Below are 19,076 nucleotides of genomic sequence, written 5' to 3' on the forward strand. Positions count from 1 at the left end.
TTGTTACGGGATAGCAGTGGTCGTTAATTTCTTACATTGTTTTGCTGCTAACCTGGGGATTTGTTCTTCTCTTACTACTAATGTATAGGCAGCCTATCATGACTGCAGCTAGCATGGAATTTCAGATGCTGAAAAGTGGAGATTGAAGTGAATTCAACGATCTTGGCTGCTGCTATGTTGAGGAAAAGTGACAACTTGATAAACGACCTTGTGTTTATGGAAATTTAGCAGGTGCTGCTTCGTCCTTGGCAGGTCCGTGTATTCTTCGTGAGGGAAATCATTGTGCTGATTAGCTTTGCTAATTTTGGCCATGTTTTTTGGTTGTGTCGTCATGGGCTACATACTGTCCCTGAGGAACTATTTACTTGGGTGTTGTATGCAAACTTGATGGGAGGGAGTTATATATATATAAACAACTAACTTGGTTAACCTAATGAGTTTTATACAATGAAACATGATATAATATAACTAAGTTTATATCTAAAATTATGTTTAATAAAAATCTTACTCGTTTGCACAATATAATTTTGTAGTTTTTAAACTTTAACCCCTTTATTTATCATAAAATACTCTTCTTGAACAAAAAGGTATTATCCTCGTAATCATCTTTAACAATATTGAAAAAAAACTATAATTTGTTATTCTACTATTGAAATGAGAGGTCATTCTTGAATCAAGCATAATAATAAATAGCATTAATAGGACGGACATGATGATCTTATTACATCAATCATTTCTGAAGATAGTCATAATCAAATTTAACATCTAAAAATAACATGAAACAAAGATTTTTGCTTAATGCTTTTATTCTATGGTGTGGGCAAGTTGGCGTGGAATGATCTTCGTGTACACGGCGAAGGCCACGCATGCAATAGCTGGTCCAACCCAAAACACCCAATGCCCATTCCAAAGATGACCTCCTCTTACAATCGCCGGACCCAAGCACCTAGCTGGGTTCAGCCCTGCCCCTGCATAACCTTTCGTAGCAGTGACTGTGGTGGAAACAAAAACGAGAAGGCCTAAGACTATTCCCACGATGATGAAAACACTAACTCGGCCTATGCCCTTGGCTTGACGATGATCGAAGGCCATCCACACTGAGGCAAAAAGAAACACAAACCCACAAATTATCTCCAGCCAAAGGGCCTGGGTTGTCTCCAAGCCTATCACCGTCGGCCCATGTGGCCCTGGTGCAACAATTGTGAGGGTACAGCCTCCGAGTGAATATGTTTTTTCAATTTCGCTGTTTACCACAGCTTTCAGTGCCAGGGCACCAAAAATGGCACCAACGCACTGGGCCAATATGTAGATAAAAGTTTTTGAAAGGGAAATAAGTCCAGTTAAGAAGGCAGCGAAGGTGATAATAGGATTGATGTGGCCACCAGAAATGGGAAAGGTAGCTAGTAGGAGAATTGTGATAATGATGGCAACGAGGGTTGACAGTATAAGGTTGGGCATGTTTGTCCCTGTCTGAATCGTGGAAATCACTATGGTGTCCAAAGCAAAAACAAGAACAGCTGTTCCCAATAGCTCTGCTACTGATGCTCTCCATACCTGAGCAAACAAAGGATTATTTGCATGGTAAGGTGTTGCCCTAAAAATTCGACATGCTACTTCTGTAGTTCTGAAGACAATAATAATATTTAGATCTCCCGCACCAACTTATAATACAATTTCAATCCGCATGAGCCCATAAATCGATGTAATAATTTATCACTTGGAAGATATATTTTGTTAAGAAGTATGCTATATAGTTACCGTCAAAGAGAGAAGGTCTTCTAAGCCCAATATTTCTCTCAATATTGTAATTTGCTTAGTCTTCCCTCCCTCGTTCTTAAGTGCCTCTGCCCTGCAGAATTATATGAAAAACAAAACGCTTATTAGCTCCAGTGACTAGCAAAATCTCAGGACATTACGAACTGGAAGTGAGAGAAAAAAATAAAAAAGAGAAAGAAATATGAAGTTAGGCACTTGCATTGGCGTGGTGGCAAAAGGTTGGATTCTATTTCCACTGTAGAGGCTTTCTTCGTCCGGAATAGGCCCTGCATATCCAGCCATCGTTCTCTTCTGTTTGCATGTCTCCTCTTTGAACTCTATAAATATATATAGCCAGAAACCAGATACTAATCAAGTCTTATAATCTGGCAGAATTAATAAATAATTTTTCTATCATTTGGGATCGATATTGTTTTAATGGGAAAATATCTTACGTTTGAAACAAGATTGATATTAAAAAATAAAGAAAAATGCTCCCAGTATTTTCACATCTAAGATCCATTAATTAGGCTTCCAGATAAAACGAAATAAAAATAATTTTCCTTGAGCCATGGGCAACTCAATGTTATACCCTTTTTTTGACTTTGCTTTATAACATTGGTCCAACTGGAATATTTAATTTCCAGATGATGCAATACACCAATTATAAAACAAAATAGAGTAAAGGGGTTCATAATGCAAGCTGGTTTGCCAAATAACTGAGGCATTGACTTATCCACCAAATAATTCAAAAGGCAAGAACAAACAGCCATATATAAGCCCATGCTTGCATTAAATGCACATGCATGTTATCAATAAAGATCACAGCTTGATCCTATCCCTTGAGTCTTGGGATCATAATCGTGTTTATTATAATTCTACTCCTATGCCAGTGCTACACTTTTCGTGCATGATTCTTCATTGTTATTATTTTAACCTTCCTACGTTAATTTGGGAGGTCTTGTTGTGGGGAGTTGAGATTGAGATGCCCTTTGTAATTCCAACACAATCGATCATTCCTTGAAGCTCAATGTCTCAAGAATCCGATTTGAAACAATGTACTTGATGTTTATTGAGATGTGTGCGTTTCTTATCCTTCTCCTTGCGTATAATTATGATTCAAATTTTAGATAAAAAGTGAAAGTTAATTTTTCATGAATTTTATGTTTTTGATAAAAAAAATCATATTTAATAAAACTAAATAGATAAATTAAGTTTTGATATATAAAAGTGAGTCCATAAATGTCAACTAGCTATAAAAATAAAAAAAAATCGAAGAGCTTGAACTTGATATATAATTTCATGGATCAAGATTGAATATCATCTAGTAGAAAGAAAAGTACAAAGGTAAAGGATGATAATCTTTTCCTTGTAGCTGGTCGCCATGGTTTTCAGGACCAGGACGTTTGCCTCGACACTTTCATCTAATGTTTTATTAAGAAAGCCAATTTTCCAAAAGAACCCTATCTGTAAAACATCAAGTTCGTCATCTCCCCTCATCATGACGTCCCTGTAGGCAAGGTCAGAGTGAATCCATAATAAACAATACAAGCAACAAAAGGTCCCACCCAGAATACCCAATGGCCATACCATAAGCGGCCTCCTTTCAGTAATGATGGCCCTAAACACCTTGCAGGGTTCAAGCCCACGCCAGCATATCCAGCTCTTCCCGTTACAGAAATGGACACAAAAAATGCAAGTGCCATTGCCCCTGCCAGTATACCACATACCATTTGTAAGCCTAGCTCTCTGCATCTTCTCTTGTCAAAAACCACGGTTACACCAACAAATAGCACAATAAATGTGCATGAGAATTCTAATATAAATGCATTTGTAGGGCTTATCCCTTCCCCATTTCCATCAATCATGCACCCACCCAGGGAATATTTTTCTTCTGCATTTTTGTCCATTACACTCTTGATTACTAGATAAGCCACGATTGAGCCTACACATTGAGCGGACACATAAAACAAGGCACGGACAGGAGTTACAACACCTTCAAGGGCAGCAATAAATGTGAACACAGGGCTCATGTGACCCCCTGATAAAGGGACCGTGGTCAACAGGAAGAAGAAGGCAATGACGAAGATTGCAAATGGGATTAGAAACTTGGGCTCGGCAGTGGTTGATTCCAGGCATGAGATTATTGAAGTGGTTAATGTGAATAACAGGCAAGCTGTTGCTACTAGCTCAGTTAGGGTTGCCCTCCACATCTGGAAAAATGAAGGCACACGATAACAGTTGCAAATTAATAATCCTATTTTTGCTAGAGAATTATAAAGAATAACTAGTAGTCACTGATATAACACTAGACATTTGATAAATCAAGCAGACCTCTGATGAAAAGAATTCGTGGGCACCAACGGAATTCAGTACTTTTATCATTATGGATTTTTTTTCTTTCAAGTCTGTTGCTTCGCAACCCTGGAGCGATTTTGAAAATTCTTGATTACCATCATCTTGGTGGTGTTGGTGGATGACCACGTCCATTTGGACTTCAATTCCAGGGAAAAGTATGAAAGCTCCCTACATGTATGAAGAACTAGGTTGCAAGGAATATATGCAGAATAGTTCATTAAAAAATAGGATAAAACAAAATAAATTGACAGAATCAAGAGGAGGAGGGCTATTGTCTTTGCCATTGGAGGTGGGTTAAGTGACTTGATCTATCGGCCATGTCCCGAGTGAAAAGTCCAAGGACATTCTACATTAAAATCCTCAGGCTTTGATACAAACAAAAAATGTTATGGTTAAATTATGAGCTAAGGTGATAGGATATCCACTATGAAAAACTAAGGATTCTTTTGGATAATGATTAGATATATCTTGCATACAGCCAGATCTCTAATGAGAGGCAAGGTTGGTCTGATGCCTTTACTACCTGTTGTCATTGCTGAAATATAGTTTCATCACAGGATATAAAATTCAGGATCAGCTGCAGGTTCTTTCAATAGTGTGCAAAAATCTGCATCCTCTTTGATTTCGTTTGAACTATATACTAATTTCTTGCTAGGTTTAGTCAATTAATATTTTTTTCAATTCATACTGAAATTAACTCGTTGTCCGAGTTGTAAACCTTTCTAGATTCTTTAGGTCAACTCATGGTGCCATAAGTTTTTTAATAACTATATGCATCAATATTGTGAAAAAATTGATATAATGGAATAGGTTTTTTTTGTTGGAATGAATACCACTAGAGAGGTCTGAAAATACTAAATATCATTACATTTATTAAGAACAACTAATATATAGATATAGTGGTATAACCCGATCTTAAGATCAAACAAGCTTGTATTTTTAAAGCGTGTTCTAATTTTAAAATCAAACAGACGTGTTTGAGAGTTTTTTTATTTATATTCTTAGGTAATTTTTAACTAGAAAAAACATAAAATTAATTTTAATTTTATTAGTATTTATAATAATTTTGATGTACTAATATTAAAAATAAAAAAAATCTAAAAATTATTATTTTCATATAAGCAACGAGTTATTAATAAAAACATCATATACACCCCAACCCCCCTAACTGTAGAATATTGTGCCCATGAAACGGCAAGAGACATATTATTACATTGACAGAGACAACAACATGATGCACCATATAAAAGCCTTTCTATTTTGATTCTGCTCCAATGAGGTGTTCCCGTGGAATCATCTTGGTGTAAAGAGAAAACACCACGCTAGCAACTACAGGCCCAACCCAAAACACCCAATGCCCCTTCCACAGATGACCACCTCTAACGAGTGCTGGACCTAAACATCTAGCTGGGTTCATCCCAACTCCGGCATAGCCTTTGGTTGCGGTCACCGTTGTCGAGATGAACACGAGAAGGCCAACTACCAGCCCAATTATTGAGCAAAAAACAACTCGGCCCAGGGCTATGGCTTGCCGCCTGTCAAATGCGATATATATCGAAGAAAATAGAAAGACAAATGTACAAATTATCTCCAGCCAGAGGGCCTGGCCCGTTTCGAGCCCTATAGCAACAGGCCCACTTGGTCCTGGTGCAACAATTTTTAGAGTACAGCCTCCGAGTGAAAATGTTTGCTCTATGGTGCTATTAACCACAGCTTTCAGAGCTAGTGCACCTAGTATGGCTCCAATACATTGAGCCAAGATGTATATGGCGGCGCGTGAAACAGTGATAAGGCCTGTAAACATAGCCGATAAAGTGATGGCTGGGTTGATGTGGCCGCCGGAAATGGGAAACGTGGCTAGGAGGAGAATTGCAATTGTTATGGCTATTAAGGTTGCCATTACAAGGTTTGGTGTTTTGGTTTGGGTCTCGTAGGAGGAAATTACGATAGTGTCCATTGCAAAGACTAGGACTGCTGTGCCAAAAACCTCTGCCAAGGATGCTCTCCACACCTGATAACACCACTTTTGTATGTTAGTTGCTGCCTCTGATTAAATGGCAAGGTTCCGAGGACCCAGAGAATTTAATTTAAAAGACATAAGAAGAAGCAGCTAAGTTTACACAGGAAGAATTTCAAGCAAACCCAGATAATCTTGGGCTAGCCATCTTACTACCGTGAACCCCAGCAAACCCGCCATGTTTACTGGAATAGTTCGCTCAGGGCAGAAGGCTGAATTTAGGCATTGGAAATTAGATTATTCAATCGGGTTAGTAACCTAAAAAGCTTTGTGAAGCTTGACCAAGGAAATTAGTCAGATGCAAAGGTAAACTGCACAAGCCTGAAGGTACTAACATTCAAAGAAACAAGTTCATCCAAGCCCAGAATCCTGCTCAATGCAGAGGAATCTCGCTTCCCTCTCTCAGTTTTTGACGGCCTGCAAAATGAAATGATTTTTCTTCTAGTCAACATGAAACCAACCCTCAAAAAACTAATAGTTAAGGTTAAGGTTAAGAAGCAAACCAGAAATTTAAGACATTCTGACTCTTACCTTGGCGTAGAGGCAAAAGGTTGGACCTTGTTCCCTCCATAACCAATTTCTTCATCCTGAACAACTCCTGCGTTTCCTGCCATATTTTCACTAACTTTCTATCATCATATCTTTGTAACAACACATACACATAATATATAACCAAGATTAAACTGTACGAAATGGTGGTTGGATAATAATATTTGTATAGGTCTATCACCTTTTCTCTCAACTACTCCTTTTTTCCCCTTCAACAGCATTATCGGCTACAATGCAACTTCACATTTATTACACATAGATATCTCCGGATAGCCTTATGGCCCTTATCACATGCCTTTCCAATAATCCATGAACCAAAAATACAAATCAAGTTGCAAATTAGAGTAACTGTGGTACCAAAGGTCAACAACATGTAGGGATAATCCTTGCACTGTTGCGCTGAGCACATTAAAGCTATGCCGTTGGCTTTTAATGTTATTGTTGAGAATGTGAATGAGCAGGTCTAGAAATGTCAGAGAAAATGTCCACTTGTTCGAAAGAAAAAAACAGGATATATCATATTCATAGACCAGAAACCAACCTTTTCTGCCTTTGGCACTGCGAGAATTCCCTAGTCATGACTGTTATATGATGGCACTGGTATTTGTAGTCTTGATACTCATGTACATAAACTAAGTAGTTGCTCCCGATTCAATTGCCTGATAAGTTTGGAAAGCGAAATTAATCTTGTGTTTGTGAGAGTCAATCAGTGTCTAACACTAATGAAGTTATTAGTTCTTCAAACGAAAATCTTGGTTATATATTTAAGAGTTGAAGTTCTAGGACTGTAGTAGCTACTAAGTAAACAGAATAGGGAAGCGGCGGAAGTGAATGAATATATAAATAGATAAGTAAGTGTGTATGCACCGTTTCCTGCGACGTGCGCCCTTTTGAATTGGGGTGATTTGTATATTTCTAACAGTGAGAAGGGTGCTAAAAAAAAAAAACCTCAAACCAGACCCTGCTTCTGTCATCCTTACGTTGGTATGTCCTAGCATAATAGTCCAGCGCGAGCAACTCTATATCTGACAATTCAGCTCCTCCAGAATATCTTGCATCACTGCGTCACAGTGTTTGCTCATTTCTCTCTTAAATCAGCATTAATGCCTGGCAAGATAGTTTTGAATTTTTAAATTCTCGAAAGAATTACTGGTTGGCTGGCTCTAGGAATTCCTTGATTCATAAACTATGTTTCCGGTTTGAGAAATTCTCTTTGTACAGTAGTCATTCTTTTCAAATAGAATAAGAGTGCCAAATACTGAGCAATTCATAATATTTGCAAGATACGATTATATGTTTCACTAATCTTGCTTCCATCAGCGCTTATAGATAATCCTGAAGAATATGGTCTAAGGAACCATTTGAAGTTACAGAATCATGGAACAGTGAACTGCTGTTTCAGGTTGTCAACACACTGTTCTTTTAGGCTATGTCCTCATACATGGGTCATCAAGTGCAGCATAAATGTCGACCTAAAAGAGGAGATTGAGATAATAGGAGTATTAAATAAACAAGAATATCTCTCTGATCCCCCAATGTTTGCCATGAACACTACTACAAAATGGAATGACAAGGGTTTTATGAGCCGAACAGTACTGCTTGGGCATCTTAATTGCAATTTCTCCATCTATTATAAGACAATCAGTATCTTCCAAAAGTTAACGAAGAATCTTCAAATTTGTCCTCCTCCATGGACTTTGGCCAGTTTAGATTAGAATATGCATGCTCGATTGATATTTCCAATGATTGTTAGTTAATGCCATCCATGTTGTTGTGAGTACTGACTACACTTATGATGGCACTAGATGGAAATTTCCCTGTTGATGTAGTTCCTGAAGACCCATTTTTTAATCTCATGCATTTAACTAAAAAAACCTTTATATCTCTCCCTATCTTGGCAACCTTTATCCATCTGAATCCATTGATCTGCAAACAAAGATGGAAATAATTCTTTCTTGCGTACGGTCGTCTGCGTTGAGGTTAATATTTTCCCTTTCTACCTGCAATTTATCAGGCATGAAACTTTTCCTTGCTTTGCTTCATAAAAAGCTAATAGATTCTTGTTAAATTATTCTTACTTCTGTTCTGATTGCTATCCAAATGGAAACATTACAGTTACTTTCGATATCCTTGATCAGAGAAGTGATGGATAAGTGGTCAGTATGTTTATTCATAACTTGGTTTTGTTTCAATAATTCCACCACACCATGTACAACATATAAATGGATAATTTGTCCGGCATTCTTGAGATAGGAATTTGTATATTATGATCTATGTGTCACAAACAAGGATTAAAAGCTGAGAACAAAGAGTTTGGGAAAATGTAAAAAGCTAAGGATTGAAAAAAATGCCAAGGATCGCCATAATTGTATCGTATGGTGGCAACAAAATTTCACTAGTGAAAGCCTGAAAGGGGAAGAAGTAGATAAAGACAACCTGACTTGACCTCATATAGCTTGTAGAAAGCTTTGCTCGAAATAGAACAGAACGGAGGAAGTGGATACTTGTAGATGAACCTAATTAGTTTGAAATTGAGACTTATTTGTTAAATTGAGTGTTTTTATTTAACTAACTCTGTTTTCTTTATTTCCAGCACTTTGTATGGTCAACTTGTTTAAACCCCATATATGTCTTTAAAGTCTTCCCATCAATACATGACTGTCTAGGTCAGAATGCCCAAGTTTAAGAACCTTTCTTTTTTGTTTCTAAGATAAAATATGCAATGGAGAAGAATCTTGATTTTACTAGATGATAAAACTTGCAGGCAAGAGTAACTATCCAAAATTACTATAAGTATCCCCATGTTGATAGACCACTAGCTGATAAAATTTGCAGGCAGGAGTAACTATCCAAAATTACTTTCAGTATCGCCATGTTGATAAACCAGGTTGGAATATAGGGTGGTCATGGACCAACAAGGAGATCACCCGGTAAATGCTTGGTGCATTCGCCACCAAGCAAAGGCAACTGCTCATCCGTTGAGTACCAAGGCGCTCACTCTTGCATGCCAACCTCTGTCATTGCCGATCTCATGCCAGACTCCCCACCGATGAGAATGTCCGAGAATTACTGCCATGTTGGCCTTCTTTCTACCTGAGCCATTGATCCTCTGGGGTCATTCTCCTCCTTTGAAATGACAGTATTCAACTTGAATGGGAATTCTACTGTCTATCCACCTGTAAACCTTACATTATTGGCACCAGGTCCCTGTTACAGTTGTGGCCTGGTTGTAGAGACGAAACCCGGTCTCTTCAGATATTGAGGGTAGAAGCGAGTTCAGGTTTACAGTGAGCACTCCATCTAAAATTTAGCCTGGTTTAACATAAGACTTTAATGGCAGACAATTTGTTGACATAGATCCATTACAATGTTCCCATTCCTAAATTGCTTCTGCTCCATACAATTCTACCAAGGAAAATTAAATGTTAGATTTAAAGATGGCTCTGTAGTTATTGATAGCTATATGTCAGCAGATACACAGAAATCAGTATTATGGAATTGCCTTATAACGATCTAATTTTGTCTTTGGGTTTCAAATATGCTATGCTTGAGAGGATTCCGTTTTTTTTTTCCTAGAATGATGTGTTTGCCCTCATTTTTACTGTCACTAATTTCGCAACTTTGTTGTTTTCAGAAACATGGAAATCAACATGCACTTACCCCACTTTCTTGGCCAACAGAGCACCCTGGTTGTTTTGTTTCGCTTTTCTCTATAATCCTAAAATCACAGCGTGCCCTGATTGCAGTTGTGGATGCAGAGATGCAGACAGAAGTACTGTTCCATGTGTACGGTACATATCTGTAATTGCCTAAATTTTATCATGCAAGCAAGTAGTTCAACCCATTTTAGGAGTTTCCTAGTTATCTGTTATCATAAGACAACACTTTGCCAGATTAGATACAACTCATCTCTCTCTATGGAATAGCAGTGAAGGTGATTCCTTGCCACTATCAAACGTGGAAAACGCAGACATAGTGCAATGCACTAATCAAATGTGCCCCGTCATAGTTCATTGGCTGTGAAGAACAATTATATTGATCACTGGAGAGTGAAAATGACAATTTCTAACCACAACAATAAGAGAAATTACTCAGACTGGAATGTGCTTGTACAGCATCCTGGTTTAAAGCAGAAATCAACTTAATTAGCTTCAACAGCAGATCGCTCCCTGCTGTCGGGTTTGCAGGTACTTAATGTCATTACATATTAGTTTTTTTTTTTTTCTTAAGTAAAGAATTACAACGTGAAAATTAGCATCACAGGGAACCATGGAAATCATCTAGAATAGATTTTGAATGGAAATGCAATATAGCTAAGCTGCACTCTTTTTGGTTCAAGCCTGGTAATGGAAACTCCCATAGGGCTGAAATAGGCCTGGACATAAACTCAGAAAACGATGGATTTGTTTTGTTGTCCTGCAATTATCGCAGCCACGCAAACATTGGAAATTAACTATGGTTTCTTGGACTACCCTGTAGTTCAAGGGTGGTTGAATAATTGATATATGGGATTAACTTAATTATTTTACATTGACCGGATGAATAATGCACTCATGATACTTCTCCGATCCCTTGTTACTCTCTTCCAACAGTAGCAACAGCAGTGATAGGCAACACCAACCCCACCTCCTCTCTCCTTTTCTTAACAAACAAAAAGGCCACAAAAACTCCATTTTGATTTTGAGGTTGTTTCTCATAAAGCCATGGACTTGTTCCTCCAACTTGACTCCATTAAGGTATATCATCAATAGGTCTCTTTCAAATTTTGTTGTAATATTCTTTATGAGATTATTATTTGTGGTTTTTGTTAGTAGGGTGGTATCCTCCTATGATCGGAGATAGAAAAACGTCATTTACGAGGGAATTGGCAAGGTTTTTGGAGTTTATTGACGAATTTGCAGTTAAAAGGCATGAAACAAAGTAAGATGTTTCGGTGAGAATAATGTACATGTACTTCACAAAGTAAGGATGGTGCAAAATTTTGAGAAGAAAAGTGCCGAGTCGGCTGTGGTGATGATGGAAGACAAGGCAACAAATGGTAATCATTCTTGTCATTTTGCAACACAACGCACCGAATGTACCATCGACATTGAATATCTAATCAAATTACCTGACAGACGAGAGGTTCCTTAATTCATCTTCTCTCTGTTCATCTCAGTTATACGTACAAGGTGTCAAATCTAATTAAGACAAGCATATAATGTCTTGTCGGGGTAAGTAAGATAAGGAAAACATTTAATTCTGCAGACTGCACTTTATCCTCCCTTGTTCGCTCCACCTAACAGCTTTTTGACAAGGAAAAAGATCAGCTTTTAAGCTTCATACAGTCGCAAATAGCTATTGAATTTACAATGTGATCATCAATCCTTCACGGAACTCTATGTTCATATAATTTTAGTAGCAAATTACGTAGTGTGCTTGTGCAGACAAACTACGTCCGTGGGTGAAGGCTGCACGCAAACTAGCCGAATCAAAACAAAAATCGTGCTGTTTGATTTAACTTCTCCGTTCAGCCATGTCGCATACGCACAAAAATAAACATGCTACTTGTGATAAGATTTTCGAATGAGAATTTTCATGACCACCTACGCCACTACATAATATCTTTGTTTATGTTTTACTTGATTTCATCTATGCTTATGTAAGATTATAAGTTTATGTAGATTCATGCATTGAAAACTCCTTTGATTTTCATGAACTAGGTGCATGAGGATCAAATCATTCACACTTTACCACACTACAAAACAGCCACAAAACTGTAAGAGCTACCCAGCTCAGGTTTGTCTACTTGAAGTGAAATCTGCAAGTAAATTATCATTTAATCTCTAGATTTTAAATTTAATTATATTTCAGTCCCTCATGCTTAAAGCTTATTACTCAGTCCCTTGATTCTTTTTGACTGTGGACATATTAAAGAAATTTGTTGGCTTTTTTTTTCTTAATTTCAAATTTAGCCTGTGAGAATTGTAATTCTTAGGAAAATCCAAAATATTGCGAGCTTGGAGAAAAATCAAAACGTTTTAACCAGACAATAGTCAACAGGAGCTAATGGACTAAGTTAAAGGTTACGAAACATGAACGACTAAGTTGTAATTAGATTAAAAGAACAGGGACCAAGGAATATTTTACTAGGTATGTAGCCAATTGGGTTGACTGAAACACACCTGCCCAGTACTGTGGTCCATGTCCGTCCATTCTGTCTAAAATTATTATTGGCTGGCTGAGTTACGTCTGCGTATGTTTTTTTGTTTGAATTTTTCTGCTCGTCAATATTGATTGTAAGCCTTGTCTTGCAAGTTTTATTTGAGGGGTAAGCTCGTCCGAGATATTATATATATATATAATATTTCTCAAGAAAAATTATAATTTTGGACTTTCTTGTTATTTATTATTATTAAGTTCATGCTGGTATTATCATCTAATTGTATTTTTAAAATTTAAAATTCTTTAGCTTTAAATTTTTTTATGTTTTTAAATTTTTTAATTTATTGATAACAAAAATAATAATTTTTATTTTTTTAAAAAAATATTATTTTAATATATTTTTTTAAAAAATATAAATCATGGTTTTTGTTCTCGAATCAATCTAATAAAGATGGTGTTTAAGATTTTTCTGTTAGTCGTAAAATAAGTATTATTATATTTTCAAATATATCTTAAATTTGATATCTAATTTAAATCAAGATTTATAATAAATAAAAAGAATTAATTTGATATAACTTGATAAAAAATTCTAGTTGATGGTTAAAATGAGTGAAAGCTCAATTAAATTTTTTTAAAATCTAAAACATTATTATTTTAACCTTTAAAAAAATTAATTAAAAGAAATAGTACAAGAAAACACGAACGTGCGTGACCTGAGGTGGTTTGCAATGAACCATGCTCGTCGTGGTGATGCCTGCAATTGTGCATGGTCAATGATAAATAAGGCCTGGCCCCACATCAATTTTTTTTAATGAAAATAATTCCACACTTCCTTCTTTACAAGGATAAAAAGCACAAGAGATTTGTATGGTTGCGGTTGGGTTTTTTTTTTTTTGGGTTGTTTACAGTGCTCTTGAACATAATTTATTTTCATAATTTTAAATTATTATTTTTATTTATATTATTTTAATACATTAATGTTAAAAATAATTTTTAAAAAAACAAAAAAAATAAATATTTTTTAAATAAAAAAATTAAAAATAGTCTTTAAAAACTATTTTTAAAATATATCAAAATAATATTTTATTTTATTCTTAAAATTTATTTTTAATATTACCATATTAATATAAAATAAATAATTTTTTAAAAAAATACAATTATACCTCACTGCCAGGAAGGACCTAAGAGATACTACTTTATCTCGCTGTTTCTCTGTAAGTTTGTTTGCTCGATTATCCTATAAAACAACCACTAAATAAAGAACACATCTGCCATCACTTTCTCTTACATACCAGTAATACAATCCCTTTTGTTTTCATCTTCATTTCTCACAGAGACACCTACCAATCACAGAGCTATGGCTCCTCATGGTGAGGGATCAGAGGAAGCCATGGTTGTTCAAGATGAGAATCGCAAACCCATCTCCTCCATCCTTATCGTTATCGGTACTATGCTCTCTTTCTCTGTCTCGTATTTATCTATCTGGGTTTCATTTCATTCCTTTGTTTATGTGTTTTTTTGTGTGTAATAGCTATGCAAACAGAAGCCATGCCTATTGTCAACAAGTTTCAGCTCAAAGAGGACCTTGATTCTGTGTGAGTTGATATTTTGTTTTTCTGTTTGTTTATATTGTAAATGGATTTGATTGTGGGTTGCTGTGATTGATCGTAAAGATGGTTCTATTCATTTCAATGAGTGAAAAAGTTGCAATCTTTTTTTATGAAAGAGTTAAAAGATCGTTTTTTTATGTTGTTTTATTGTACAAGTTTCATTTTTTTTAAGTTTGACTGTTTGTTAAAAGAATCAAGTACAATCAGTAACGGTTGTATATGATAGATTACCAGATCAAGGAGTATTCTTGTTGAATTTCAATTAGTAAAATACTGAAAGTTTTGTCCCTTTTCCTTTTGCTGAGTGATATGGGTAATTCGTTTTTTATTTTTCTAAAAGAGGTTTGATTCTCTTTAATCTACAGTAAATAACCTTTTCTTTTTTAAATTCTGCTTGGTCATTATTTTTTGCTAGAAGGTTTTTATTTTAAGCTTGAACTTACAAGTTTGCTTTCGGAACTTTATTTACTGGAGAAAGATAGATGCTGGAAATGACTATTTTTTCATTGTTTGTATGTTGTTACCCCTTACTTCGTGTTTATTCTGATAAAACTGATATCATGGAGATTTATAGGGTATTCAAGTTTGTGAAAATGTGACGTGCTTTTGTTTTCTATTTGATACCATATATTATGTGTTTCTTGGTTGGGGTCAAGTCTCTTATACGCCAAAGAATGATGATGATTCAGGTTTCCAAAAGGGGTGCCTTGGGTCAGATATCATGGCGTTTACAAAGATCTCCAAATCAACTTAGTATGGCCTGGAAAGGATTCGACTTTGGGTAACTTATTTAGCTCTTGGGGGTTGTTGTTTTTATTTTCTAATTGTGTTTAAAGCATCAACTATGCCTTAGTTGCACGGCCACGATACTGGGATAACATGTTTATCAAATATTCATGTTTTAAAAGTTTATATTCAGGCTGTTATGTACTGAATTCCTTAAAACTATAAACTTCCACCTCCATCAAAATCACTCATTCCAAGACACAGTACCAATTCTTGTATTCACCTGTTCAGGACATGGATATGGGATATGCATTCTATCTAGGTTCCTATTGTCATACAATAACTAATGGGGTGTTAAGGAACAAATGTTCTTTTATCTGTAGCTTCCTATAGCATAGTCATTCAAACATGTCTTTTCAGGGGTTGATAGTGTGGGCACAATTTCTGCATCTCTTGTGACCTATGCCGCTATCCAAGCATTACAGCCAGACTTAATTATAAATGCAGGCACTGCTGGTAGTTTTAAGGTATGCTCTTCCCCTATGTTGTATGAACTGCAGATTTAATTATTTCCAAAATGTTACTGGTCTTCTGGCATTCCATTTTTCATTTAATATTCCACTGTTAAGATTATTTTTTTCTTCCACGTAAGCAAGGTTCATTCTTTTATTCTTTTCTTTTTTTTACTGTTTGCTTTCAATATAACACACCAGCTCTGTTTTTTATCTGCCAATGCTATTATTTGCTACTATTGAAAAGAGTTCACCCTCCTTTTATAAAAGCAGTAAAATACTGACTGCCATTCAAAATACTCATGTGAAACAAAATAATGCATTTTCTTTTAAATTTCTACCAAAAGCTGATTGATGGAAGCTTCCAGGTCAAAGGAGCATCCATCAGTGATGTGTTTCTTGCATCTGACGTTGCTTTCCATGACAGAAGAATCCCTATTCCTGTAAGTGTTCCTTGCGTTTTCCAAAAAAAATTTCTTGCAACTGTCAATGAGGCAAAGGAACCTAAATTTTTGTATTCTGATGGCCAAAACCTAAATTTGAAGGCCATTAACAAAACCTATTGCTCATTTTATTCATAATATGCTATGATCAAAATAAACTACTTATCTCATTAGTGAAACCTGCACTCTGGACATAAAGTTATGTAGATGCTACAGGTTGCTGGAAGTCCTCATGAGTTTGGTACTCCAAGTGAAAAAAACTCAAACAAAACTATGAAAGCACATACAAACTCCTAGCAGATGGCTAGGTTGGGTGTGTGGTTTTTAATTCTGCTTCATAAATGATAATTTTCCTTTTTCTGTACTGTATTTTTCAGTATCCCTACTGTGCCTAATCCTTTTCTGCCTCTTTTTTTCTTTTTTCTGGTAGGTTTTTGATCTCTATGGAGTTGGCTCAAGGCAGTCCTTCTCAACACCTAATCTCTTGAAGGAGCTTAACCTAAAGGTGATTTTTATTGAACATTTCCATCCCTTATCTGTATGTGCTGGATGCTTTCTTTTTGCATTAGTTTTCAGCTAGTTAATGCTTTTAGGCTCTTACCATTTATGAGATTGGGTCCAAATAATTCTAAAGGTTCCCAATAAATATATAGTCTATTTCTTATGGAGCTATAGTCTTGTTTTTCTGAAGAAAGAAACCATGCTTTTTTGGGATTTGACTGGTGAACTTTACAAAATTAGGTTCTTAACCTTTTGAACATGTTTAATGATCCAGTATCACCTCATCAATAAACTCTAGGAAGTAGTGTGTAGTTTTATTTATGCACCCGCATATTGCATACTCTGCCAATGATGATGCAGTCCTAGTTAACTGATGGCAGTGAATGGTTGAAATTCTGTTTGACAGGCATATATAAATAAACTATGCTGAATATTTGCCTACTGCATGATATGGAAACTTTCTGCATTGTTTCATCTGGACACCTCTAATGACCTTCAAAAATTTTAATACACTATGTTGATGTTTCAGGCTGGGAAATTATCCACTGGAGACTCTCTGGATATGTCCCCACAAGAAGAAGCATCAATTGTTGCAAATGATGCTACAGTTAAGGACATGGAGGTAAAGTTGAATTCTTTCCTGATAGCATGGGGGCTGAAACATCCCCATCCCGATGAACTGAGTTATGGACTATGAGATTTTTTTTATTAATTGCTTGGTGCATATTTAAGACTTAACCTTAACCTTAACCTTCAATGATCAGGTTCTGTTGATATTACTGAACATGTCATTTGCCTTTCTTTTTCTTTTTCTTTTTCTTTTTCTTTTTCTTTTTCTTTTTTCTTGGAGGACAGAAGAAATGGGACTGAAAATGTTGATCCTTCCTGTATTGCTACATGCTAGATGTTTGTCTGCAGGAGCTTCCTATGCTATGATTCTTGTTAAAATTGGAATGCCTGCCATGCACATGGACTCTTTTCTCTAATAATCTAGTTAGACAGATACAAGGTCTTGGAAATGCTTGTTGCCGTTGCCTTTCATTCTCCAATTAGTCATAAACATGCACAAGTACCTGACACCATTTCAATTTAGCAAATGGAGTTTAACCAGATGATGGAAGTGTTAGTGTACAAAAATGCATGACTTACAGGATACATTGAATGCAATTTCCTTCGATAAGTTCTGATGAATCTTCAACAGCAGTGTACCATATACAGCCATACGTCATCATATCTTGAACACCTTTATGCATATTAAACTTGAATTTCATTTGTTCTGGAGTAATGTACACCGGGATTTTGCTCTATTGCTCCAAAATGGCAATTTTGGGTTTTCTCTGGAACTAGGAATTTCTTGCAATTAGCTTAGCTTATCATCCTTTTAGTGTGTAGCTCACAACCTTTCTCGCTTTATATGATAGGGAGAATGACACATTAACTGAAAATACCATTCTCATTCCTAAATTTTATATGTTTCTTGGGCTCCTGAATAAGTGTTTGATATATTTGGCTTCAGGGAGCTGCTGTTGCTTATGTGGCTGATCTTTTGAAAGTCCCTGCAATATTCATAAAAGCTGTGACTGACATAGTGGATGGTGACAAGCCACCAGCAGAGGAGTTCTTGCAGAATCTGGCTGCAGTGACTGCTGCACTTGACCAGGCAGTCACCCAAGTAGTTGATTTCATTAATGGAAAGTGTCTCTCTGAACTTTGATATGATGTGACCTTCACTGCCTGATTCTTTTGAAGATACATGTGAGGAAGTGTCAGATGAACCATTGTTCTATGAGATATACAATATAGGTTTGAAGAAATATGATATTCAGCTTAAAATCGCCATAGTTCATAGTTTGAGTAGGACCAATGCTCTTAGGTCTGGTGATTTGGTTTCTATTTCCCACCACTCAACCAAGGTTCAAGCATTGGTACCAACATGGTATGAGTAGGTATATACCGTTGATCTGCCAAAAAGTTGATATGCTGATTGTTATTTGTTCAAGACAGCTTGGATTATCTGGTTCTAAGCAAAGTGTGGGTCTAGTCCTCATCATGTGGTCTTTCCTCGTTTGGGTGATGGTTGTAGCTGGGAAGCTTCTTATAACAGAAGAAAAAAGGTCAAGGACTGTTCAGTTAGTTTCTATAGTTTGGCAGTGAAGTTAGTTTCAGTGAAAGAGATGTTGTGACTGCTTATGTTCAGTTGCATGAACTGGCATTTGAATTTTTCGATGACAGGCATTGTATATTCTCATTACTATTGATAGACATTTGCACAAATATATTCATGGTTTGGTTTTGTTGTCATAAAAACTTCCAACTTCTATGATTTGAGCAACCTCAGCCTGCAATTCGTGGACTAATCTCTATTTGATGGCCAGCCACCTGAAAACTACATTCTATTAAAACATGTTAACCTTATTGTTGCGGAAACCTTAGTTTCTAGCATAAAAAGGGACGTTCGCCA

At 36.1% G+C, this 19,076-nt stretch overlaps 4 protein-coding genes across 4 annotated transcripts; 1 reads left to right on the forward strand and 3 right to left on the reverse strand.

Annotated features, from left to right (window-relative positions):
• Window positions 1–665: 665 nt before the first annotated feature.
• On the reverse strand, window positions 666–2,089 carry LOC133680562 (uncharacterized). The gene is made up of 3 exons (XM_062103574.1): window positions 1,976–2,089; window positions 1,759–1,849; window positions 666–1,554 (listed from the first exon to the last, which is right to left on the reverse strand). Exons 1-3 carry the CDS (start codon window positions 2,056–2,058, stop codon window positions 805–807), a joined length of 924 nt encoding a protein of 307 aa, XP_061959558.1. The 5' UTR covers window positions 2,059–2,089; the 3' UTR covers window positions 666–804.
• A 986-nt stretch (window positions 2,090–3,075) lies between these two features.
• On the reverse strand, window positions 3,076–3,968 carry LOC133680204 (aquaporin TIP4-1-like). Its single transcript, XM_062103012.1, is given in 2 exon segments — window positions 3,076–3,267; window positions 3,270–3,968. Coding segments are annotated over 2 exon segments (891 nt in total).
• A 1,232-nt stretch (window positions 3,969–5,200) lies between these two features.
• On the reverse strand, window positions 5,201–6,808 carry LOC133679594 (uncharacterized). Its single transcript, XM_062102239.1, has 3 exons — window positions 6,662–6,808; window positions 6,466–6,547; window positions 5,201–6,124 (listed from the first exon to the last, which is right to left on the reverse strand). Exons 1-3 carry the CDS (start codon window positions 6,742–6,744, stop codon window positions 5,369–5,371), a joined length of 921 nt encoding a protein of 306 aa, XP_061958223.1. The 5' UTR covers window positions 6,745–6,808; the 3' UTR covers window positions 5,201–5,368.
• Window positions 6,809–14,014: 7,206 nt separating this feature from the next.
• On the forward strand, window positions 14,015–18,922 carry LOC133680382 (5'-methylthioadenosine nucleosidase-like). Its single transcript, XM_062103296.1, has 8 exons — window positions 14,015–14,268; window positions 14,355–14,418; window positions 15,123–15,214; window positions 15,580–15,686; window positions 16,040–16,114; window positions 16,545–16,619; window positions 17,145–17,237; window positions 18,132–18,922. Exons 1-8 carry the CDS (start codon window positions 14,181–14,183, stop codon window positions 18,327–18,329), a joined length of 792 nt encoding a protein of 263 aa, XP_061959280.1. The 5' UTR covers window positions 14,015–14,180; the 3' UTR covers window positions 18,330–18,922.
• The last annotated feature ends 154 nt before the right edge of the window (window positions 18,923–19,076 follow it).

Source organism: Populus nigra, chromosome 19, assembly GCF_951802175.1.
Source record: "Populus nigra chromosome 19, ddPopNigr1.1, whole genome shotgun sequence".
NCBI classification, from domain to species: domain Eukaryota; kingdom Viridiplantae; phylum Streptophyta; class Magnoliopsida; order Malpighiales; family Salicaceae; genus Populus; species Populus nigra.